The following is a 26,802-nucleotide window of genomic DNA, read 5'->3' as shown; positions in this document are numbered from 1 at the left end:
CACAGATATAGCTTCTTTAAATGAAATGAAAATTGTAATTCATTCCATATAGTTCTTTAAGAAAATGTGAAGGATGTTATGTTTCTGGTTTGGTTTTGTGTGGAAAATCATTTAATGACTTGATAATTCCTAATAATTTTCCCTGTAGCTATTACAACAAAGAGAAAGGGGTAAAGGCCCAAGAGAAACTGAAAAGCCATCTTCATCCCTTCAAGTAAGACTGTTATTATCCTCTAACTCTCTCAACTCTTTTTTTGGTGACTGGAGAAATATAATTTTGGGGGTCTGGATTTTTTGTGGAGAGGGGGAGGGAGGAGTCTAGAGGAAGAAAATGTCACACATAGCAACTTCTCACAAGAAAGCTTCACTAGTTTTGTACAGACTTATGAAACTCTATGCATAATATTTCTAAAACCTACTGAAATAAAATGGATGAAATTAATAATTTCAGAAGCTGATTGACCTCATGATTGTTAAAAAGATTCAGTTACACTGAAATGCAACAGTGGGTTATTTCTCATGCTTGCTGAGGAGAACAATTTGTCATAACAGCTGCCGTGGAAGCTGAGCTAGGAGAGGGACATATTCTCATCTTTAAAAAAGCCAGAAAGATGCAAAAACTGCTAATGCTGTTGTTAACCAAATAAAGACTGTTCTCTGTCAGCCATGCCCAACTTTCTTTCTGAACAGAGAAGCAGCACAGGAGGTGGATGGCAAACTGCAGCTGTTCAAAGAGAACCGAAGAAGGAAGAAGGAAAGGAAGGGGAAAAAGCGCCAGAAGAAAGGAGATGAGTGTAGCCTTCCTGGGCTGACATGTTTCACCCACGACAACAATCACTGGCAAACAGCACCATTCTGGAACTGTAAGTCTCACCTCCATGTGCAGATTATCCTCTGCTTTTTTCCGGAGTTTCCACTTCATGCGATCAGGGAGTTATTTTGAAGAACTGGCACTTAGTAATGCTGTTGCTGCCATTTTTTTTGAAGTACGATGGAAGACTATTACTTAAGTATGCCTGTAATTGTGGCACTTCTTATTTACACAAAAATATCACAAGAGGGTTGATGCTAAACACTACAGAAACAAAAAGGAGAGCTGGCCTCTAAACATAGACTTTCATAACCAACCACTGAGATCTGTGTCATGTCTTGAAGATTCAGATGACCAAATATTTCATAGGAATTTTAATTGGGTTTCAGGTTATTAATAATAGCAATATTTTTCCGATTGTCACGAATCCTTTTGGGGACCTGACCTTCAATATTGTCACAAACTTCAGCACATAAAAATTTTACATTAATTTTATCATTTTGATTTCAAAGTGTATCACAAATCACTGGCCTTATCATGAAGAAAATATAGATACTATCCCTTATGAATTCTTTCCATTATTCCCATTTTTTAATATTCTAAAAGAATTTAAAAATCACAACTGTGGAATGCTCCCCTGGCGTATAAGAACAAAATATTAGAGCTAGAAAATATTTTATGTTTCTTTAAACTTCAGGGTATATAGATAAACAACCTATTGAGATATGCTTCAACATTTCTCAGTGTTCAACATTAACAAAACAATACCTTTCTCATCTTTGGTGGTAGAGGGAAAAAAGTGATTTAAATTTACTTTCAAAAAATTCAAGATCAAATGATGATTAAATTACAATGTATTTGACTTCAAGCAGAAAATTTGTTAATAATTATTATTCATGTGGAGAAAGAAGTTGTCTCCTAGTGATAATCTGTTCTGATTACACTAGAACTTTTGCTAATATGCTTTCTGCATTTTAAGATATTCCTTAAGTAGTCATATGCATGATTTTTGTTTTAACAACAACAACAAACAAATTGGCTTATAAATTTTTAACTGTGGAGTAACAAACAGTTATGAAAAGTTTTTTCATATTGCTGAGCATTCTGGCAATGCTTCAGCAACAGTCACGGCGTAAAAAAATGTCATAGAATCATTAAATAGTTTAAGTTGGAAGGGATCTTAAAAGGTTGCTTCGATGCAGTCCATAACTTAAAGGTGAGCTAATGTGTTGATTCACGTTACACAAGTAAAAAGGTTCAATACCATTACTATTTTTATGAATTTTTTTCAAAACACTGATACTGTTACAACCAGTCACAGTACTAATAGCAAACCTAAATAAAAATCTAAGACAATATTAATATTTCAGTATTGGAATTAAAGAGAAGTTTTTCTACAGCAAAACTTTGTTAGCAGTTTGTTTGAAAATTAAGAGAGATATCTTTCTTATAGCTTTTTTCCTCTGGCAGAACATGATTAAACAAGATACACTCAGATCTCCTCTGTGGCTGTTCCCAGCACTGACACCTGAATCCAGGTGTCTTCAGTCTGGAGTGGAAGCCTGCTTTGGGTTTACCCAGATTGAAAGTGAAAACAAGATGTAATCCTGTTAAACTGCTTGGGATCATCCTACAAAGGCCTGATGGAGTGCTTCAATTTCCCTCTTATTTGGGTATCAAATAAAGGAAATGAGAGGTTGCACTTAATAGTTAAATGAAAAACTCAAGCAGTAAGGGAGAGCTGCTTAAAGCGAGGCATAGGATCATCCATTGGTCGTCCTTCTCACCTTGTTTCTTCCATCTTTCTGGCATTCAAGGTGCCAGGCAAGATGCTGGCTTGCAAAGCCACCTCTTCTTGACTGCTGTACCATTTCCATCTCACTTAAGATATCAATGAGCAATTTGACCTTCCTCTGAAGTGCTCACAATTCTGTAGTTTTCTGTTATACTTGCATCTCAGAGGATTTACTAGGTTATGGTTATTTACTGTTGGGGGAAATTATGTCCTTCTATATAGTAAGCAATTCCAAGGTATCCTGTATACAAATCTTAAAGATCAGGATTTGTGCTGTTTGTTTGTAAAGTCTGAATTCTGCTCAGTCCCAATAAACCATATATAACTCAGAATGTGCCTCATTAACAGTATATTCTGCTTCTGTTAAATGTATGTTTGTGAAAACTACATGTTAACAACATTTATTCTCTTTTAAATGAGAATCTAAGATTGTTCAAATAGATTTTTTTTTAATTTATCTAAAATTTAAGTACATGAAAACTTATAGAAGTTTCACTAATAGAAGAAACAAGCATATTATTTTTCACTGAAAACTAATAACTTGTTTCTTTAATTACAGTGGGCTCTTTCTGTGCTTGCACAAGCTCAAATAACAACACTTACTGGTGTTTGCGAACAGTTAATGACACCCACAATTTTCTCTTTTGTGAATTTGCAACTGGCTTCTTGGAATATTTTGATATGAACACTGATCCATATCAGGTAAACCTTTTTCCTTGTTACAAAATGTCATTCACCAGATTCCTCTAGCGTTTTTTTTTGTTTCTGTTAACAAGATTTTTTTTCCCTCAATTCCTCTTTTTCTTAGCTGACAAATACAGTACATACAGTGGAAAGAGGCATTTTGAATCAGTTACATATACAGCTAATGGAACTGCGAAGTTGTCAAGGCTTTAAGCAGTGCAATCCAAGGCCAAAGGGACTTGAAACAGGTACAAGAAAAATAGAATTGTTTATTTCCTTCTTTTTTTTTTTTTTTTCATCTGCTTAAGTACTAATTGTATCCATGAATTGATACTCTCCAAAGTGTTGCTCTGGATAGTTTGGAATGATCCACATACACCATCACAACTGCATGACCAGAAAGCTGCTTTGCAAGTTTGCACAGGTTATTCTAGGTAGATATTGATGGCAAATGACAAGATTTGACAGAAATGCCACAGAAAGGTTATTATTTGAGCTAATCAATAACAATCACATGCAGATCTTCATAGTCATAACTCTTCTCTGTTGCAACATTTATTGGGTTAGTTTTGCCTCCCAGTAGCAGGTGAGGTGTTAAATCCTGTGTTTATTCCAATTGCTGTTTGTTTATACCAACAATCTCAGGCTCTACAGCACAACTCAGACTTAACATTGCGAACATCTAAAAAGCAGTAATCCCCTCTGCTTTTGAGTAAAGCAGTATTTCTTTACAAGAGTCTTTGAGTACAAAAATAGCTGGTATTTATACTTCATTACTCTGGAATTCTTTGCACTTAAATGTGATTGATTGAATATTTTGATTTTTTTTTTTTTTTCAGGAATATTTCTTTCTACATATTTTGTGTTGCTGCATCTTTGTATCTCTTTCGTCACCTACAAATGTTTCTCTTTTTTTTACAATATCTAATTGTTTGGGGGTTTTATTATTTTTGAAAAACTGTGGTTTTTCCTTTCTTTTATATAAAACTTCCAGGAAATCTTTGTTGGACTGCAGCTCTGCCTTCATTTAACACAGTACATTTCTTTTTAGGAATTAGATGCTGTGCATGGAAAACTACATTGTGAATGGTTTTACAAGTTCTAAACACTAACAAAAGTTACTCTTGTATTTTCCTATATCAGGAAATAAAGATGGAGGAAGCTATGATCCACACAGGTATCCACACTTTTTTATTCTCCTCAGCAGCTTCTTTCCAAATAATTGCATGACTCCAGTCCATTTCAACTAATGCCTGTATCCCGCCATGTCGCACACAGCATAGCTTTTGATGCATGCATTTTCTAACTGCTCTACACTGAAACTGGCCATTGTTTTTTAGATCTACCATTCTGCATTTAATGTAGCTCATTGTCATAGAGAGACTTCATACAGCTCATATTCCATGCCTGTATTTCTTAGATGTTTACACAGGGAAAATGACACAAAAAGAAGCACCTCTTTTGGGTTGTTTTCCTGTTGTTGGGTTGATTTTGGATGCTTGGGGGCTTTTTTCTGGTTTTATTTGGGAAGTCTGTCCAGCTGCTTTTTTAAACATAAAGCAAATGTGCTTAAAAAGCTTTCTGAAGAATATGTGTCCAAAGAGCCTAATCAAACCTGTGGAAGTAAAGTGAAATCTTCTCACTGGCTTTAGGAAGAGTTGGCAAATGCTGCTTTAGACAAAAGCAGTGCTCAGTGTGAGCAGCATGGGCTCAGAATCCAGCAGGAGATGGGTCAGTGTAACTATGCCAAAAAGCTGAGGACCCTTTGGGCAGGGAGGCTGATGCTTTCAGACCAGGTCACACATGCATGAAAAAAAATTCTTTAAAAGACTGTAAGATTTGAACTGAGGAAAGGCACTAGTGAGGTTTTTCACACCTGCTGCTTGAACCTGAGGAATACATGAAAGACTAGTGTTTACAAGCATATATATATATATCTGTTTGCAAGTGTACTTACCTTACCTCCATGTTTATTGTGCAGAACCCAGTTCCTCCTGGTGGAGGAACCTGTCAAACGTAAAGCAAAAGCCTAAAAAAGACTAAAAAAACTAATGTCTTAACAGTACTGCACTTGCTGTTCATGGAGTAATACTTGTACTCGGGGTAAAAAACTGATTGAAGTCTGTCAGGTGTCATATTTAGACTTGATACCTTTACACAGTATATCAGTTTTATACATTTTCTTCTCTATGAGCTTTGGTGGATTAGCTCCTGATATACATTGTTTACCTGAGATGTAACCTGCGTCCCAGGAGTATACAAGTCTACATAAACACTTTTTTCACAGGATCTTCTGAAAAGAACCATGTCGTTAGCTCCCAGTATCTAAGGAACCATTAAAATAATGTCTTTCAGTGTTTTATAGATCTCCAGTTTAAGCAGCTACTTTTTCCTTGCAGCCAATTTTCTATTTTCTCACTTGAGTTTTGGGATTTAGAAAAATTATAAGCTTTTGTTTGGTTATATCCCGGTTGTTTGAATTGCTCATTGCAGCCTGGTGGGAATTGGTTACTACAGTGATAAAAAATAATTCCTGTAATTATGCTTTTAAGTCTTTCATTAGAATATATCCTTGGAAGCATTTCTCATTTTAACTACAGATCTAACAGAAATTGCTTTTTTGGATTGTAGGATTGCATGAAAGAGTAGATCACACAGGATTAATTTTGAAATTATGTTTTGCTGCACTCTTTAGTAAAGAATACAATTAAACTTCTGATACCAAGTCAGTAACTAATGCTACTGGGGTAAATAGCAGGTGTAGTACAATAGAAGTAATCTTGCTCTGTGCTATTACATTCCAGACACCCCCTTTCTCAATACACACGGATGCCTGGGTTCAACACTTCGGTTCAAGCCCCATCGTGGTGGAAACTGATTTTCTTTGCTGAAACAAACAAACAAACAAATGAACAAAAAACATTTATCAGGAATCACTAAAGCAATCTCTTAGATGATCATTTTCTTGATGCCTGCAGAGAAACCAAGCCCTATGCTGCTAAGTCATCTGAATTAGTCCTTAGGCTTCCTTCAGATGTTGTAGTTCATGCACTCAGACCTGTTTCCAGTTCAAAATGCCCTGAGTTAGTACAGTGCTACAGGTGTTACAAGCACCATATTGAGATAACGGGCCTGTAAGGAAACACAGTATGGTATAATGCAGCCACAGATGGCATCATGGGACTCCAGGGCATGATAATTGGAGAGTGAAACAGCCAATTCTTGATTTTTAAAAATTGAGAGATGTTTTACTGTAAACATTTAGCAACATTTTTCTCTCTTTTGGGTCTATGACATAGATGGGAGATTTCAAAATATTGATCGAGGAAACCACTGCCATGCTGTTACTCAACCACAACTCATCTGATCTTTCCCCTTTCACACCTATTTGTAATGAGATTTCTTACAGGGGAAAACCTCTTCTTTCCTCTCTCCTTCCTGCTCTATGCTTTGATTTCAGCAGGAAACTTTTCATGCTTACTGCTAACTTGTGGAATTAAGCTGTGAGGTGACTCGCTCAGTCAACCAACATACAACCAGCTCTAGGAACTTAAAACTTTCCTTTTCTATTTGTTTAACATGTATGAATGAAAGTCACCTCTGTCCCACGTGTTTAAACAAGTTATTTTTTTTCTGCTTGACATGAAGAGGATGAAACAATTCCCAGTGCCTTCCCAGCTGTGAAACTCCTCTGCGACTGCAGAAACAGTGCCACATTTAGAGGGGAAAACATAGAAGGACTGTGTAGCTCTGACATTCTTTGAGCTGTTTTGTAGGAATACAGCAAACTGCAGATAATAACAGAGCAAAATTTAAACATCATCACATTTGCACTTAGAGGGTTTGGTTACCAAATTCCTCAAAACTGCTTTCTAGGCCCCTTGATGCCTCTAAGTGCTGGAATAGTAAGACTTCTTTCTTGAAACCTCTACAGTATTTAATTATTTTTTGTTTCAGGAAACAAATTATCCATAATTTGATTTACAAAGATGGTTCTTATGTGGCCATGCCACAATTCTCTTGTCTACTTTAGGGAAAGAAAAAAGCAACTCCTTGTCATAGCTGTGCTATCAGATCCATAAAGCTTATGTTGATTCCCGTGAAAGGGAGTTTGCCAAACAAACAGTTCTCGAACTTGCTTAAAATATATATATATATATATATTCATTTTACACCGTAAAATTTAAAGCTGTTGTATTAAGTGAAGAAGTATCAATTAAGATCAAAGATTCAGGTGTTTCCAAGTATGGGAAGTGGCCTCACTTTGGTGGGAGTAGAATAAGGTCCCAAATCATAAGAAAATACCAAGTTTTTTTCTGACCATGATGGTGTTTTTCTGATTTCCTATATCACAGACTATATATTGGGGAAATTCTTTCCACTGTGAAATCCCAATCTGGTAAAGAAGTAAATATAAGTTATGATAGATACAAATCGTATGTTCTGTTTTACTTGTTCAATGAGAAAGGGCAAGTTAAAATGCAAACAAATTAATGGAGCCCACTGATGGAATTAAGTGCTCAGTATAGATAAACATTTGTGCTCAGTTCACACTGTTGGACTGCAGACACTTGAATTTCCAAGGTAATTTTTACTAGCCTACCTGCCTGTACAGTTTTCATAAAGAGAATAAGTCATATCAGTAAAGATAAATTTACCACTTTCCCTGACAGACTTTTTGATTACCTGATTAGTTTTTCCTTTTAGTCTGCTTGGTTGATAAAATCTGAACATAATCTGGGCAGTGAATTAAATGGAACAGTGATGTTCAGTGTTACTTGTCAGTATAAAATTTCACATTACATTTGATAATCTGAGTCACTATAGTCACTGTAGTGACTTTTAAAAATCTTTTGGAAATGGGTTTCATACATGTCTTTGCTTTCTCTGGCTATGATCAATATAAAATGCAGCTCCATTGCTACATATAGATTCATACTTAAGCCTTTTATTCAAATTTACTTGGCAAGGTGTTAGACATATTCTTTGAAAGCTTTTTTAAAATTTAATAAAAAAAATGGAAGACCTTTAGGGGGTTCTATATGTATATTTTAACAGCATTTTACAGAGTGGTGCAGTCCTATAAATTCATTCACACCAAGTTTTTACAGCTTTTATTTCTCCTAATTGCTCCAGGTAAATTAAAATGAATGTTTACAAAATAAATAAAATATTACCTTTGGCTATCATTTATTAAATAAAATGTGGCTGGTTGGTTTGTAGACCATATGTCTTGAGATACTAAGAAACCAAATTCCTCTGGGTGTTGTTGAAATTCAGGTCATTAGTGGTTTTCAGATTTGGTCCCATCTTTTATACTTAACTGCTGTTCTCAAATCACATATTTTGGTGGAATGTTCAGGAAAGGCCAATTGATTATTCATGTATTGAAACACCTTTCCTGCCTTGAAATATCAGAGGGAAGATTTATCTCTGGCTGTCATCACAAAGCCTCATTAGACCAGACCTTGATCTTTTCTATGCAGTCCAAAGATGTGGTAGAAGACACAGAGTTTCTTGCTGTGTGTTCAGCAGGAGCTCTGAACACTCCCGAGGCCAGAATCGTTAACATGATGACAGAAGATGTGAAGCGTCTTACACATTGAGCTACATATGTTATGAATAGTGATGCTTTCAGGCGAGTTGGAGTAGAAACATATGTGGAAGCTTTGCTTGCACTTTTAAACTGGTGTTCACCATTAGGCTTTATTCTTTCTTTCAACAGAGGACAGTTATGGGATGGATGGGAAGGCTAACCTGCCCAGTTTCACAGGCGACATCAATTGGCAAGGACTGGAAGACTTGTACAGTGTGAATGAAAGTGTATATGAATACAGATACAACTATAGACTTAGTCTGGCTGACTGGACTAATTACTTGAAGGATGTAGATAGAATGTTTGCACTGCTGAACAGTTACTACCAGCAAAATCAAACAGACAAGGCTAACACTGCTCGAAGCAACGGGGACAAATCATCCACACCGCTTACCTTGGTGGAAATGACTTCTGCTGAAGAATCAAGTGGCCTGCCTGCAGAAGAGTTGCAGCTTATTGTGCCAACAGACTTCACAGCCCTCACTTTGAGCATGGTGACTTTAAGCCAGGAAAGGAAACTTGAATTAAACAATGATATTCCTGAGAAAAGCAGTTTGAATGACGCACACTGGAGAAATAATCCCCAAGCTGAAAAATCAATAGAAGATAAAGAATCGGACCGTTTTGATATGGATTTCAGTGGAAACGGTTTGGTAGAGTTGGGGTCCCGGCATAGCTTCATGCTACAACCCATCAGCATTCCTCAAAAAGAGACTCATGAGGACAGTGATGCTGTGGAAGATATATTTGAGGATCAAATATATCTTCCTGTGAGGTCCGATGAACCCCTCATTCATCAGGCTGTAAATGTCTCCATTAGAGATTCATCTATCAGTATCCAGAAAACAGGAACTTTCTTGAAAAAAACAGAACAGAGTCTTGCAGGGGAAAATTCACAAATCCTAAACGTAGAAGGCAGTGCCTCAGCTCCACTCTCCTTGGATTAATCAAGTTGTCAACCATTAAACAAGTCTCCTTTTTCTTGTTAGCAAACTAATAAAGGTAATTATGACAAGTGACATTCCATGTTTATTGTAAATACGTTTTGCAGCTAAATTGAGCCCAGTTCATAATTTGTCTCTGTGCGCATTTGTTTTATTCACACGAACATAATTTCACAGTAATTCTCCCCACTAGGAAACAAGATTTGCAGGTTTTGGTGAAAAGAAACAGTGTTAACTTCCAAATGCAGTAGCACATTCTCTGAAAGCTAAAAATTACTTCTTTGAAGAGAATGTTCAAGTTACTTTCACTATTTCCAAATGATACCAGATTGAATGAATGTTTCATTCCACCCAATCTGTGTTCATAATGTCTTTTTCACAAATTATTTTAACCACTGGAAATTCCTAATGTCATGCTTTTGAGTGAAATGCACTTCTAAAATCTGTATGCCATGCCATTTATGAATCTAATACTTTACATGTTCAAAATTTGCTCATTGTCTCATGTAATTGTGAAACCAACAAACAGATTGGCAGGGAAGAGGTAATCAGTATGGATTATGGAAACAGACACTTTGGATATTATTTTAGAAAAAATATTGCATGTTTTTGTTACTTTGATTTAATTAAATTTACTCTGAGAAAGGTATGGCTAATGATTGTTAACTGTAGGAGGATTTGTTTAAATTGGATTATTTCCCTATATGTTGATATTGTCAGTATTAAAAATTCAAGAGGTTTTTTGACTTTTTTTTTTTCTGATACTGGTAGAAAGGTTTACATCAGTACATATATGCTTTTGTCACCACATCTGATTTTTATTATCTTGAACAATATCTTGAAAGAATTGTTATCATTTTGAGATTTAAATTCTTTTTCTTTTGAACAGGCGTGAAAGGGAATGATAAAATCACATTAGATTTACATTTAGATACAGAAGGCACACGAGGTAAAGAATAGTAGTTTAGATATTTTTTGTTGTTGTATTCTAAATTTTCTTGAACTTTACCAAATATTAAATTTTATAAAGTATAATACAAAAATGACTTTGAAAATCTCTGTTACTCAAAAATCAATATCTTCCCTTGCTTTTGTAATAAATTTCTAAATAATTAGCACAACAACAACAAAAGAGAATTACCTCAAACAGATGTAATTCCACAGTGTCCAATTCATGGGCGCATTTCCTTTCTGTTACATGTTATTTAATGTAGTGAGTATTTTTTGGCTATTGCAAGCACTGCAGGTTAAATTTACATTCATTGCATTGTATTTTAAGTTGAAACTTTTTAAAAAGGAGATTCTTTTAGTGTGATTTCAATAATTTTAAGAAGCAGTCTTTTTGATGGACCCTGTACATATGTTAAAATTACTAGCTCTCTATCTGATGTATGTGTCATGGGCTGATTGATAGAAAAACGTATTTATGGTAATGAATGATGCTATTTGTACATAGGTTTTAAGTTACTGGGATACAGACTGTGTTTTTAAATCTTGTATAATATTTCTGTGATACTTTTATAGAACAATTCTGGCTTCGGGAAAGTCTAGAAGCAATATTTCTTGAAATAAAAAGTGTTTTACTTTACCTGCTTCAGAGAAGTCCGGATGATCCACTTTTCCTCCTAATTAAGATTTATTTTAAAAATATGTTACTAGTTTCAGTTTTAAGAATCCATCCACACTCAAGCAATGGGTAACTAAATAACACTCTACATTCTGTTAGTTATAAATTATTCTTGGAGACTGTGAATCAGATATATTTTTAAGACATGCTGTATTTTGGGGTTTTTTTAATTCTCAGTTTATCCGATCCTTTCTTCCTTGAAGTCAATGCACCGAGCTGCACAACCAGCGGTTCCCAGAAGTAAAGCAATGTCACACAGTGCCATCCCATGCTTTGCCTCTGTCCCTCCACCCCGCAAAGTTCTCTCTGTGACAGCAAAGCACAGGAGGCCAGACACACAGGGCTTAACTGGACCACAGATCTCTAGTCAGGAGAAGTGTCTCCTCGCACAAGAGTCTTCAGAAAAGGGAATTTAGGTTTCAAGGTAAACTCTCCCTTACTTGCACTCTGTGTTTCTTTGATGGCCTGTGAATAAGATTACCTTCACAAGCTCAAATCAGCCTCTGAAGCTGTGCTTCTTGAACTCTTCTTTCTTCTACACAGTCCTTGGACACTGATGTGCCTGCAGACATGAAGTTATAGGTGATGTTTGTGGGAATCGGGACAGGGGATCAATGGTTAATCTAAGTGTTCAAAAATCAGTCATTTCAATGCTAGGTAGTCCCCTGAGAGATGTCTACTCCCGGAAAGGAGGCTGGCAAACACAGGATGTGTTTCAAAACAGGGTGCTGAGCAGGCTGAGCCAGCAAGTTTGTGAGAACTTTAAGGACAAAGGCAAGCTGAAGCAAGGTCTCATACAACTACCTCACTCATATCTTTGTGCCGGGAATTGTCCAGTACCAACCACGTGTCCTTTATTGTTTGAAAGTACATTTATTTGAAAGAGTCAAGCAAAATGCTTTCTCCTCTCTTAACATGTGGGTAGAGATAGAGAAGGGAATGGTGCAATAGAGTGCTCCACCATTTCACCCCACTTGTCTTTCCTTCTTGTCTGAGAGTTTAAAATACTCAGGGAATGGAAGAGATCACATCTTCCTCAGCTGGAAAGTGATCAACCTTCTTTCTTCCAGGACAGTGTCTTGTCTTCTATCAGAAGCTTAGACAGTGCCATATCTTCTAAACTAGGTGAGAGCCTTCTTTATAGCTCTTTTACAGGAGTGTGGAAGGGAAAAAAAAATAAAAGAGACTCAATCTGTAGCTAAGAGGTACAGGGAGCAATAAGCTCTGATCCTTGCTCTCTGGAAACATGCATCAAATATAAAAGCAGACCAAAAGAAAGAGGCCAAATCTGTCATATCCTTAAGCAGGTGGCCTAAGCAGTGTGATGCTATGCCACTATGTTTTGCACTTCTTTCTGGACAGTATCTTGTCCCGTAGCTGAGGCAGTCGAGTCCATGAGCAGTGCATGGTGTGACTGTCAGGAAGCTCTTACAGGCTTCAGGCAGTTGCAGGCTCAGGAGGAAACCAAACGCCTAAATCGGACTCCATGGGAAAGCACTCCTTACAGCAGGCAAGGGGAGGACCTTCTTGGCTTTTTCTGATCCGCAAAATAACGGCAGGTGTGGCCTTTCTGAAAGGCAGCACATAGTTATGTACTTTCTGAAGAGGGCCTGGAGCTGGACAGGAATATTTTTTAAGGCACTTGTTGGTGTGGTCCAAACCAGAGCCAAAGAGTGGACAAAGCACTAAGCAGTGATGACCTCTGGCCTCCAGTCCTTGGGTTCATGCCCCAGTTCTCTTCTACTGAGCTACACAGGTGCACAGAGACTTGTACCCCATGTATTTTTTCCAACTATCAACATATATTTCAAACAAATTTGTATTTCTTACCATATAACTAATATCAATCAAATTTAGTGCTAGAGGAAACTATGGAATTTTACAGTTTATTTCTGCACGATCAATTATTCAGTGGTCACTGAATTCAGTGGAAATATTTGGTTTTGTCTGACTACACACTGAAAGACTGAATACTTGGTTACTTGATCCAGAATGACTGCACAGCAACTCACGTATCATTTTTGTCACTTTTTTTGGTCAGAAATAAAACACACTTGATATGCTATATTTTATTTTCAAATATCAAGTATTCAAGAGTTTGTTTTGTAAACACATGTTTACAACAGATGCTGACAATAGATTTCATTAAATGATGTGTTACACAGCTTTAAAATTATTCTAAGCTCTGCTGAGAAATAAATATCAATTAAAAAACCCCATACAGGAGCCTAAAGTATGCAAAACAAACTGCATAAACCAATTAGTCTCTTTTTACCACAGCACAGCACCCACACACTCATATGGTCAGACATACTCTACAAATTTTCTTAATACTCTACACATTTGCTCAATAATGAGTTTTTTAAAAACTAAACATTTACAGGCAGTGTGCCCACTCCATGCTCCTAACATACTACCCAGACTATTCTGTTGCTGTTCTGCTTCAATCATTTGGTAGCAATACGTACTGCAGCCCAGGGCAGAACTCCCATTTGCTCAACTGGGGAAAACAGGTCTTCTCTGAGGAAAGGCTTCACTCAACCATGGATCACATTCACTTAAAATTCTTTTTTCTTTGTACAGAAACTCTGTTCAGGATGATTTTGTACTTTTTTTTGTTTGTTTTGAAATTTCCTTCCATGTTTCCAAATGTACCTTTTTTAAAGAGGTTCAATTTCTGACCTATCAGTCAGAGGTGTACCTCTTAATTCTATTTAGGACAGAGACGCCTTCTCTGTATGAGCAGTCCAGGCACAATAACACAAAATAATTACCTTTCAGAGTTCAAAATGGAAGGGAAAAATTTTGTCTTCAAGATCTTAAAACCAAAACACTGTTTTAAATCATAGCTCGCTTTAAAGTTGACCAGATTTGGCCTTTTTCCATTGCTAGAGCTAGAACCTGCTCTTATTCTACCCCTCTCTTTCTGGTGTTCCATGGAAGAACATTAATATTTCAGATCTGAATCCTCAGTTTACTAATGTTGCTCAGTTAAGGAGTCCCACAATTTAGCCCAGTGTTTTGTTTCTTGTCATTACTATAGAATTTATTTTCAGCCTCTGCTTAAGCAAAGCCACTAAATAAAGTAACATGTTATAGCATAACATAAGATTTCTGTGGTCTGTATAGCTTTTACCTTAGGTGTTAGCACTGGGACAAATCCTATACTGCCTCCTGAGATTACTTTCCCACAGAAGAGTTAGGTAGGAATTGGCCCATCAGGAATAACAAACACTGTCTTTGCTGGAGCAGTCCAGACTTCCAGAACAAAAACACATGCAGTTGCATCATTGACATGCCTTGAGTATGTCATTTGAGTCATAGTGTAAATCATAAAATACCTCAGTACCTATTAGCACCACAGTGTTGTTTAGTCATTTGTCCAAAGATTATCAAGCTGGCTCACCCTTCCTCAAGGTGAACAATGTTTTTGTAGCCCTTCATGAATTCCACAGCTTTTCACCTGTTCTATATTATGAACAAAATGTTGTTACAGGATAACATCGGGATAACTGGTTTGAGACAGAAAAAAAATAGAAAACACAGTACACACAATGGATAACGTAATAATTGGAAGAGTAGAATGGAACCTGAATAAATAAGTATCTATTTCATAATGCTCGAAACCAAGAAAAGTTTGGAACTACTTTGAACTTGCAGAGCTAAGTCTCTGTTTAGAAGGCTGCATTAAGTCAAAAGAAAATAGCGTATCTGGAGGTCTAGGGTGGGGGAAGATTGCTAAAAACTACAGTTATTAACTCTAGTAAATGTAATGGATATGGCTATGGGGTATGGATAGAGTTAGCTGTCCTCCTTAATTTACATGATATATTCTGTGGAAAGGATAAGGAAAATTTCTTTCCTGAGGATCAGGTAGGCTTTCAAACCTTTGGCCACATAATAACGTATTAGTGATGTTTGATGTAAAGAAGAATAATCATGTGAACTCTTGCCATCTCTAGACCCCACACTGAAAGCTCCGCATCTCTACTCTGCAACACTACACGTAACCTTTTTGAATTGCTATCTATGAAACAGGATCTTATAAGAAAAAAAGAATGCCCTAATTCTATACCAAAGAATGAATCTACCACCATGACGCCGACTGTTCAGCTTCTAACAACTCTAAAGGATAAAAATGTCTATAAAATCAAATCCAATATGTGAGGAAACTAAAATGTGTTGATACAGGTTTAATCTACAAGGGGCAGACACTCTGACCAATGCAATGCCGATGCAGATTGCAGTCCAGGTAAATCTCCATTACCAGGTATTCTAATCCCCTGGAAAGCAACCACAGCTGGGTGGCTTCAGCTGGGGGAGCCCAGACACCGCAGCGTGGCATCTGCTATGCCATTATAAAAGTCACATAACTGAGAAAACAGAAAAAGATGGACTTGCTTAGCAAATATTTGGTCTTTGATCTCCCAAAAGAGTAGTAGGAACCAGTGAGCAGTATAAAATCTAAACAAGGACTTGATATCACTTAGCTCACACATGCTTGCTAAAGCACCAGCTTGTTTATGTCCAGACCGAGGAACCGGCCCAGTTCTTCAGCCTGATCATGGGACTGATGAGGCTGAGAATCTGGCTTCAAAATAACACTAAGACACTTTATACCTATGTAACATCAGTTTTATGTCAATATAACACCACGAAGAGCTGCGGCATTACACACAGGAAGTGCAGTAAGGCAGCAATAATTCAGGCATTTGGGGGAAAAACCCGCCAGAACAGTACAGAAGATGCTGACCCCTCCCCCAGCCATCCAGTCTGGATTTACAGAGAGCAGTTAGTGATTTGCTCCAGTTTTGTGGGATACCAAAAATTTGTCATCTGATTTTCTAGGTCCAAATTCTGTGAAAGGGCACAACCTGAACTTACAGCATTACTTAATGTGTTTTATTGGCTTTAAGGTCAGAAAGAAGCCCTTATTTAATGTCTCTCCCCACATAAAAAACAGATTTCCACACAGAAATTCATAAAATAAGTGAATGGCTTAAGCATGTCCACAAAATATTTTGTATTTTAATTATATTTGAAAATGAAAGCTTTCCTCCATCGACAAATATGTAAGCAGCAACATGTGGATGCCACAGGGGAGTAGTCAAGTGCTATTCTGGTTACAATGATCACTGAATCCATAGGGAAAAAATTCAGCACAGAAATTACTCTTTGTGTAAAGGAACCCTTTTTTGAATGCAGATGGGATGCAGTCCAATACTTACATATATGTGTTACTTTTAAGTACATTACTTAAGTATATAAATTTACTTACATATTTTTTTGCTGGATCAGAGCCATAATGAATGGTGAATGCTACGAATTAATAAGGTATATTAAAAAAAAGAAGAAAACAAATTTTTGAGAAAACTACTCTCATGATTTTGTAGCTATTCAGGCTTTCAAACTTATAACATCTAGGAGGAGACTTGTATCCCTACTTCACTTACAGAACAGCAGGTTCTGAGGAACTGTATGTTATTACATCCCCTTTTAAAGGGGATGGTCAAAGAACTGAAAGTTTCAAATTAAATATAAATTGCACCATAATATTCAACAAATTTCTTTTAGCTGCTCACACTGTACTGACAGGGCATAAAATGCCACCAGTTCCAAACCATACCATGTTATATCCAGTATGCTCATGGGGAATAAGGGGAACCAAAACCACAGGGCTTTTGCCTAGAAATACAGAGTCCCACACTCCAGATATTCCAGCTGAGACTGCATCTCCTGAGCTCTACAAACCATCTCCTGAGGGTGCTGCACTCACAAGCACTCAAGGTCATAGCTATGCCTTTTCTGAAGTTTTCCCCTTTTTGAGGAAACAGGGATGAATGGGAGGCTAAACAGGCAAAATTACCTGTTCACTCAAGTCCATATATTTGGGCTGCTTCTCTCATGTCCTTCACTCTAAATCAGGAATAAGCAGTGGAAGAGGAGCAATTTCTGTCTGTCCCTGTGATGGTATGATGGCACTTGGTGGACTTGCAGCTAATTGTGGGGCGTCATTGCTCCATATTATCCCTGGCTAGTGAACTGCAGGTAGATGATGTGGGTTTGCTGCCGATAGCAGCCTGTGGGCGAGCAGGACTCCTGCTTCACATCTTCTTGTGCTCACTGCTAAGCAAACTTAGAGGTGACCTCATCACTCTCTATAACTACCTGAAGGTAGGTGGGGATTGGTCTCTTCTCCCAGGCAGTTAGCAATAGGACAAGGGGGCATGGGCTTAAAGTCTGCCAGGGGAAATTTAGGCTGGATATTAGAAAGAAATTCTTTACAGAGAGAGTGGTCAGGCATTGGAATGGCCTGCCCAGGGAGGTGGTGGACTCGCCGTCCCTGGAGGTTTTTAAACTGAGATTGGACATGGCACTTAGTGCCATGATCTAGTAAATGGACTAGAGTTGGACCAAGGGTTGGACTCGATGATCTCTGAGGTCTTTTCCAACCCAGTCGATTCTGTGATTCTGTGTGAAACTTTAGTGTTTGGGGTGAAGGTGACAGAAATTACAAGTTAACAGAATTTTATATTCTATGGTCAGAGGATTTCACAATAGGAAGACAGCATGGCCACCTTCAGTGGGTAATAAAGCTCCTTCTTAATTCTTGTGAGTCAGTTTAGCACCACCTGTCGATCATGAGTACTGCTGGGGATGCATACAATTTCTCTGATGATGCTGCTTCCTTCAGCAACGACAACCTCAGAAAATAGCTTTTGTTCAGCAGGTCCCAGTCCATACTTCAGTCAATGTTGACAATGTCGGAAGTTAATGTGTTTCCCCTGCATGCCTTTATTGGCTTAGTTTAGACTGTTATATCTTACAATAAAGACTTCTTTGGGAATCAGTCCAAAACAGGCCAGATTTGGGGTTTTCTTTCTTTCAGAGGATGCTGATTTAATTGAGTGATTTTGTAGAAATGTATTCATATTGTGAAAATTATCTATATCCAAAAACACTAAAGAAAAGTTCGAAAGGTAAGGAATTACTTTTTGGTTTGCACATATTTTTAAACACAAAATAATGTAAACAAGGCTTTCTCAGCATTTCCAAAGTGAACATCTTTCCCTCTACATTCCAATTTCTCAAACACTTCAAAAAATGTTTTTGAAAGTCGAAGTGTCAGGATTGCCTAAAAAACAGGTGGTCTCCATTCCAACAAGCTCCAAATTACCTTGAAATCAGTTCAGAAGCTGCAGCAGCTGCAGATGTGTCACTTCCATCATTCTTATTCTCTGCCACCAGTGACAGCTCCAGACAGTCCTACAAGCCTGATCTGCTCTCCCTTGTTATTCACATGGAACAGAAGCACACAAGAGGCATCAAACAGAGTAGATCAGGATAGATGATTTATCTCCAGCCTTTTACAATTCCCTAAATGCTCTGCTTCTGAGGTATTCAAAATGATTGTTGCTCTTCAACCTCATCCTATGCTGATTAAAATGGGCGAGTGATTAAAATGGTGGGTGATGGGTTTCAATTACTCTTTGTCCTACTACTTTGCCTCAATTTTCACCAGGGCAGGAAATTCCTGGTGCAAGAAGCATTTGACACCTGAGCAAAAGGACATACTTCTATTATCTATCCTGATCTCCTATGGTGAAAAAAAATATACCCAATACCTGTGAGCCGAGGAAATTTATTCCTTGGGGTGAGGAGTGTAGAAGCTAACATCTCAGGCGGCACATGCTGACTGAGAGTATGTTGTGCCTTGTGGACGCATGAGAGAACAATAAAATCCTCAGACTTGACCCCAAAAAGCTCTTAATATGTATAGAATAGCAGACAGTGATGAAAACTGTATTACTCTTCATTGTAGTTTGGGGTAGAAGCATCTGAGTTTGCAGACGGAAAGAGTGGGCATCATTACAAGCCACGTAAATGGACTGAGACATTCTGAAATAAGCAGTCACCCTTTCAAGCAGAGGAACCAGCCCTGTGGGTTAGTCCTATGTGCTGATCAAGGAGAGCCAGGAGATGAGAGAAGGCAGCCAGCAAAGGAGGACAAGGAAATCTGCTCTTCCCGGGACAACTCGATGGATGCCAAGGAGGTACTGCCTTTAATTTCAAGGACGTGATTTCACATAATGTTTGATCAACTTAAAAATTAAACCAGGAATACTTATTTTCAAAAATATGTAGAGGTTCTGTTCTTTCCTATTTATTTTCATGCAAGCTCTCTAAACGGCAAAATTCAAACCTGACTATCACTGAGTCCTCTTAAAAGAGTACTTTTAATTTCCTAAACTTCTAAGTCTTTCCCTGCAGGGCAAAATACAATTTTTAATTCTTAGTGTCCACCTGAAATCATTCTCTGCCCTTTGAGACATCATTAGTATATCATAAGCATGGCACTACAAAGCCTCCAGAGCAAGAAATGAAATGCCAAGTACATTTGATTAGAAAGTCTCAGCATCTCCTGGGGAGAAAACACACTACAGTAATTTGGAATAAGCAAAGGCCACATCACATCCCATGGGTCCATGCTTGCAGACAATTTCTATTCTTAGCTATTCCCCTGGAATGGCAAAAGAGAGATGACTTGCCCTTTGCCTGCACAGAAGCTTTCAATGAAGCTGAGAAAAGGAAAGACAGCCACATGAGTCACAAACCACACAGCTGGGACCTCCTAGACCGGTCCCACCATCCTGTGCAACCCCAGGCAGCAGGAGAGGCAGAAGTGGGGCAGAAATGAGAGGGACATAGGGTCTGACCCAGCACTCCCTCCCCAGCTGTCCTCGGTGGCGGGGAGTACAGCAGCCCGGCGGTGCCAGGAGCAGAGGGAAAAGCCTCGTACCCCGCACAGCGCCAGGCAGGCTGCTGGCAGCCCCCTTGGAGGGTCCCTCTGCCAACCCCAGCCATGGGCAGCCAGCGGTGCCAGCGCCAGCCCCACACCTGCTCTGGCTGCAAGGGGCTCACTGGGTCCCAGGCGGCCGCTCTGACACAAAATGGGGCCATCAGCACTCCCTCCAGATCTTTTCACTGAAGCTGCACTACACTGGCATGGATTTCTGGACAGCCAAGTTCCTCCCATCAGGCTATAACTGGTTATTTTCTTCTTCAGGAAAAGTATGGATTTGGTGCTAGTAGCACCCACCAGAATAACTGCCTGTATCACTATAGAAATACGCACATATCTGCTCTGGTACATGTGTATGATTCCTACATCTTAATGTTATTGTAAATTAATACTGAAGTTTTTTACTCCAAGCATTATACTTTCCTAGTGTGTGTACTTTGTGAAGAATGACTACATCCCATCAAATGAAAATTAATGCACATTTTGACAGGATAAGATATTACAACTCAACATTTGCAAACACTACCTGATGCATAAATTTTGTATGGCTTAACATGTTAACAGTACTTTAAACCTTATGTTCTTTTTAAATTTAATGCTTATGTCTGAAAATAGCCCCTTTCAAATTCAGTTGCAGTAATGTCTTTAAAAGCTAACTTTAAACTTAATTTGTGGCACATGAAATAATCAAACTAAGTTGCATAGTTTAAACAAGTTCAGTTGTGCTTTGTAGCAGAACTCACAGTAATTACTCATCTCTTAAAAATACAATTTGCGGATATGAAGTTGACGATACATTTAAGCATTTTTGTGACGTCTAGACATCAACAATATGAGTTTTTGTCACTCTTCCACTGATTTCTGCTGTTCACAATACCTCACCCTTACACTGATAGATCAGAGCATAGACATTTAATGGACACATCTGAAATAATTACAAACACAATTTTTAAAACTCCATTGTTGGGAAGGGAGAAATAAGAACTTGGGTTGGTCTGAGGTATCCAGCCCTCAGGAGCATACTATAGTTGTTTGCATTAAGCTTTGTTGGTTTTATCACGTGTTACATTTAGATTAAAAATAGAAGGCACAGGTGTTTTACAAGGCGCCATAATTAAGTCAACCAACAAAACTAAATATTACATTACCAAGCTAGGAGTCTATATCTCAGCAGTGACTTCTTCCAATGCATTTTCATTTGAGGAATTTATTGCTTCTGATAAAGGGCCAGGGTATGTTTGTGCTACGCAGTTCATTCCTTGTGCCACACTGATGTCTCCTTGGGAACTGAAGGTAGGGCAGGATCTAGTCCGTGCATAGTTTTGTTGGGGTCCAGCCTGGCCAACCATCTCACTCACAGTGTTCACCGGTGAAGCCCTCCATCTCCGTCTCTGCAGCTGCTCTTCTTTACACTTAATGGAATACCAGGCCAGGAAAATAAAAAAGAATCCCACGAACTTGAGAGCAGCTGCCAACCCAAAGTAGACAAAACGAAATGAGGTGACATCGTATTCCCAGCAAGATCCTTGTACGCCACAATCCTGTTGCCAAAGCATGCACGTGGTGTCAATAACAGCCCCAAAATAAATTGGAGTGGGAATGTAAGCTGAAATAAAAATAGCAACAGAAATAATATGTGTTAGGATATAGTGGAAAACTTCTAAAGAAACTATATACCTTAGCTAAAGAGTGTAGGCTGAGAATTTTTTAGATTTCCACTCAGCTGTTCTCACATGAAATATAAAACATGGAAAACTGGTCAGCCGATCTTCCCACCAACACTACTTATCCCACCCACGAAATGTACCACAAATGGGAAAGAACTCCAGCAAAGAAGACAATGCAACAGCACCTTACAACAGGTACTGCTTCAATCCGCCGTCCCCAGACAGCTCTTCTTGAACTATGTGTGCACCAAGAGAAAACCCAATGTTGCTCTTGGGAAATAAAATACAGGAGAGGATACAATGTTATCTCCAGGGAGTTATTTGCTGAACATTCAGTGCTCATGAATTGGGAAAGGCCAGGGGTTGCTTCTTTAGATTATGGAGAAGAAGCCCCAAGGATGGCAAAACATTTCTCTTACTGAAGATGGATGGAAATGGTGAGACCACTAAAATTCTAAATTTTCTTTTGAATAAATCTTCCTCAGAAATAGATTTTAACTTCTAATGCTCCTAAAAATGCAGCCAGCCCATTGAATACTCCTGCTTTCTGCAGAAACACAACACCTTTAACACAAGCCAGAAACATCCTTCCGTAGAGAAAACTTCCAGAGGCAGCTATATAGGCTTCTCCTCTTGTTCTCTCCCAATAGTCCTCGCTTGCTCTTGTCCTATGTTTCATAGTAGCTGAACACCTGGAGTGTTCTTTATAGGCAGGATTTTAGAAGTTCAAGAGCTTGAAAGAAACTACTTAGTGGAACAAAGACTTCTAACCTGTACCATTTTTGTTTTGAAACATTTGAAATTAGACATTAAGTAACAATTGGTTCTTATTTTAAAAATGCAAAGAGCTATTGTTAGTGCTGAAAGCAATAAAAATCTGTTTCAAAAAAAGAAAAAATCTTATAAAATAATATTTAGTAACTATTGATTTTTAAATAAAATTTGAATGTAAAAATAGCTCTTTCTAGGACAAAAAAAAAGTTCAAGAAAGTTGGAAAAAAAAAAAAAGAAAATTAAATACATTCTCAGCTACAACATCTTCAGAAGCTATTCCTAATACAATTAGTCAGGCAATAAGCTGCAGATCTATGGAATTTTAGTACTCTTATGGTACATTTAAGCTGAATATGGTGAGCCTGTATGGAAATGCTGAGTAACTCTAAGACTTACCAAGAGTTCGTAATAAAACAAACTGCATTCCTAGTGCAAAGGGCCGCTCCCCATCTTCCACAGACCTGGCAGGCAGAAAGAAAACTCCTCTGAAGAAACAGTCATAACAGGTAATCACTGTAGTATCTTCTGGTTCTACCTCCTGGCTTTTTTCTGAGCTATAAAACACCTTTGTCTAAATTTCTTTCATTTAGCTACTAATATTGTTAACTCCTATTGATAGGAAAAAAATACAGCCAGACCTTCCTGTCCCTATTTAATCAAAATCTCAATCACACCTTTTAATCTTTCTTTACCTGTGAAAGGCCTGAAGAATTTGATCCAAACCCATTAAGGCAATCTAGAGGATCCATCCAAAATGTTTATGGCATCTCATCAAGCTTCCTATTATTTCATATAATGTATTTCTTTATTTTCTTAATATTTTTAGACAAATTGCAATTAATGGAGAATTAAATTGCTGAAAGCTGGACTCAGCTTCTGAATTTAACAGATCTCTGTGTAGCATAAGCACTTTGGAGCTACTTTAGGGAAAATATCAATAGAAACATCTAAACAGTCTAATGCAAGTAATACAACATTTCTTCCATTGGTTTCAAAGAGAAAATGTCAAACTTTCATAAGACTAAATACAAAGTATATTTCACAATGTAACTACAATTTTAGTAAACCATAAAGTTTCTTCTGATTTAAAAAAAATATTCTAAAATCTTAACCTAAAGGTCTCAAATTAAGATATACAGTTTCTAATGACATTGAAATATAAGATAAAAACACACAAAAAGACTGTAGACAAAGGGGTACAGCTGTAAAATCAAGGTTTTGAAGTCAAGCAAAACCTCAGAAACTGAGAAACTGGAGAACCGACTTGGCCCACAAATCCTGGACTGATGCATTGTGCACAATATATGGTTTGGGATTCATATGTGTGGGGCATACTTTCTTTATTAAACATTACAAAATCCTGCTGGAGATGCCCCTTATGCACTTCACTATTGTGAGGCTCACTGCAATATTAATGTTCATTGATTGAAGTTTACCTTTGCATAATTGCAGTGCAATTACAATGGGGTTTTTTTTATCATTATTGTACAGGTGGGAAACCTGGAGGCAGAAGGAATAAGGTCAGAAGTCTCCAAATCATTATGGCGCTATGCACACAGTAGTTGAGCTAAGGCTTCATGAGCAACTAAAAGGCTGAGGTGCCCACACCCAAGCACTTGGGTTTACAGTCCAAACAGCGATCCTTGCACCCATTTTTAGATTTTTTGGAAAAGTAAACTGGAAGACAAATTCCACCACAGGACACGGCACAGTCCTCCATGTGTCAGCAGCAGGCTCCTGCTTAAACCTCAGCCACTTAAGCTAAGAAAATTACAGCAAGAGAGTGCTCTTCGTTGCTGGGGATGAGACACAGGTGCCTGCCAGAGGGTTTCAGAGCTGTGTTCACAGCTGAGCCTAAGGAGAAAAAAGCCAAATCTTGATCTGCCTCATGTTTTCTAAGGCTACATGACACTTCCCTACAAAGACTGTGTTGTTCCTATCCATAAATGACCAATGGTGACAACAATGCTATTACAGGAGAAGTTCAAAATTATTGTGAAGATAAAAAGAGGAGAGTGAAAACCAGGCATGTGGCAGGAATGAACAGTTTTAGGAAAGAGAAAAGGACAATTTTAAATACTAACCTTTTTCATTTGCATTTGAAAATCCAAACCATTGCTCTAAGAAGGCTGAAAATTTCTTCAGAAATAATAATTTTCTTACATGATGCTTTTACTTGTTCTATCTTTATAGCTACCTGGAAATTGCTGGGCACTTCACGTTTCATAAAGCAGATTATTATGTTACATATTCTTAATAGAACCAAGTTCCACCCTATCTATGTCAGCCCTGTTCTATTCACTTTTTAAGGACACAGAAGCCTGAAGGAGTTTGGCTGCATTGCTCCAGCCTCTTCTGACACAGGTGCTGGTGACAGCACGCACAGCAAAAACAACATAACTGAGTTCTCACCTGAGTGTCACTATGATTGCTGACGGCTGGGCACATGCTGTTATAAGCGTAACAATGAAGAGAAATATCAGGAAGGGGATAAGCGTGTTGCAGGTTCGATCACACTTCCCAGAAACAGCATAGCCGTTCTCATTCAGGTAGGTTTTGACAATAACCAGCCGGAGCTGACTGCGCTGACCCACCGTCGGTGGAGTGATCACCTGGCGACTCTGCACACAGGCACATTCTGTGTAATTTCTTACCTGGAGAGAGCGAAAAAGAACATTTCTATGTGAAAAACCCATGCAAGAAAGACATTGAGCAGAGATGTGATACAACAGTCCCATGGTACTTCTCAACCTCTAGCATCATTTCCCCAAGCACAAGCAAGGTTACCACCCCAAGTATTTTTAAAGCTGGCCAGGACTTCCGTGGTGAGACTACCTTTCAGTTACTTATGACTTCTACTGTTTAGGCTGAGTTTAGAAAAAAATCTGGAATATTTCTGGAAAATTCTGCCAAAAGAATTCAATCACTTCTTACAGGGAGGCTGAAGAGAAAGATTGTTTCTACTGTATTACAAAAACTGTGAGGAAACACTCTTTAAGTGGCACTGACAATGCCATATTTTGGAATTTGGCAGAATGTCAGCATTCATCTGCAGGAAGTGTCTTCTACCACCTTGATGGAGGTCTTCCCAGATTCAGCTAAAGAGAAACAAGCTGCACTTCATGCTTGGAGCCCAGGATCTTCTAGTTGGATGTGGATGTGGATGGGATGCGTACAGGAGCAAAATCAGAGAATAAGGAGAAAGCAGAGACTTAAAAAGTGAGACTGAAGGAAATGAGGGATTCCGGAATGGACAAAGGGGCTAAAATTAGGATGAAGAGACTGATAACGTATCATAGGCAAAGGGGACTATGATTTGAGCAAGGTGAGGAGAAGCCAGATCAGAAACAGACTCTCATCACATTTATCCTACTATGTTTTCATCTATTCTAAGGTGTGTGGTAGATCAGAATACTCCAGCGTGAGAGGGGAAACATGTCAGGGCACATGTGATGTTACAGGAAGGAGTTTTTGGTTTCGAGGTTCGCATTTATAAAACCTAGGACCACACATGCACAGATGTTTCATTACAAGGCCATCTTAAGGTTGCAAATTTAAGCACTTGGAACAACACAAAATATCTAAATTAGAGTTGCTCGTCAACTTTAGTGTATAACTCTGTATGTGTTCGTGTTATGACATAGCCTCACTTTTTTTTCCACGGGATTTAGCTGAAGTTCTTAATAATCTATTGATTCATCCAGTACTTTACCTCCTATTTTCAAAATATGGCTCCAGGTATTTTTTTCCTCACACTAAACATATACCACTACAAAGACAGAATGGCTCGTATTTCATATGGATTTTTCTGTCATACTCATCATTATAGCTTAACTCTTTGAAAAAGGAGTCATTTATCCTCAAAGTAGTTATGCAATGAGGAGGAAAGAGCAGCAGAGACAACATGGGGTGAACTGACCATAACCTCCCATTCCCCATCCTGTTCTGCCAGTCAGGGGGAGGTGGCAGAGAAACCAGGAGTAAAGTTAAGCCCAGGAAGAAGAGAGGAGTGGAGGGAAGGTGTAAGGTTTGGTTTTATTTCTCATTATCCTACTCTGATTTGATTGGTAATGAATTAAACTCATTTCCCCACGTCGTGGG

General features: G+C 38.2%; 2 protein-coding genes across 8 annotated transcripts in view; one reads left to right on the top strand and one right to left on the bottom strand.

Annotated features, from left to right (window-relative positions):
• Positions 1 to 11,423, top strand: part of SULF1 (sulfatase 1) — a gene marked incomplete at its 5' end in the record, with an annotated part of 122,412 nt that extends 110,989 nt beyond the window's left edge. For 6 of the 7 annotated variants that reach the window (XM_082044194.1, XM_082044195.1, XM_082044197.1 and 3 more), the window contains 6 exons: positions 149 to 214; positions 691 to 863; positions 3,166 to 3,308; positions 3,415 to 3,538; positions 4,434 to 4,467; positions 9,016 to 9,185. In XM_082044194.1, coding sequence (XP_081900320.1) covers positions 149 to 214; positions 691 to 863; positions 3,166 to 3,308; positions 3,415 to 3,538; positions 4,434 to 4,467; positions 9,016 to 9,046 — 571 coding nt within the window. In that variant the 3' untranslated portion in view covers positions 9,047 to 9,185. Of the gene's footprint in view, positions 1 to 148; positions 215 to 690; positions 864 to 3,165; positions 3,309 to 3,414; positions 3,539 to 4,433; positions 4,468 to 9,015 lie in introns of all 7 variants that reach the window. The other variant, XM_082044200.1, reaches the window with a different exon arrangement.
• A 2,088-nt stretch (positions 11,424 to 13,511) lies between these two features.
• The window catches only part of SLCO5A1 (solute carrier organic anion transporter family member 5A1), a 78,406-nt gene continuing 65,115 nt past the window's right edge, over positions 13,512 to 26,802 (bottom strand). Inside the window, exons 8-10 of the mRNA XM_082046954.1 lie at positions 25,114 to 25,355; positions 23,098 to 23,162; positions 13,512 to 21,866 (exon numbers count right to left, since the gene is read on the bottom strand). Coding sequence (XP_081903080.1) covers positions 21,421 to 21,866; positions 23,098 to 23,162; positions 25,114 to 25,355 — 753 coding nt within the window. The 3' untranslated portion in view covers positions 13,512 to 21,420. The remainder of the gene's footprint in view (positions 21,867 to 23,097; positions 23,163 to 25,113; positions 25,356 to 26,802) is intronic.

The sequence above is a fragment of the Streptopelia decaocto genome (genome assembly GCF_964273445.1).
Source record: "Streptopelia decaocto genome assembly, chromosome: 2".
NCBI lineage: Eukaryota > Metazoa > Chordata > Aves > Columbiformes > Columbidae > Streptopelia > Streptopelia decaocto.
The sequence above is the reverse complement of the archived record's forward strand: the minus strand, read 5'-3'. Positions and strand labels throughout refer to the sequence as shown.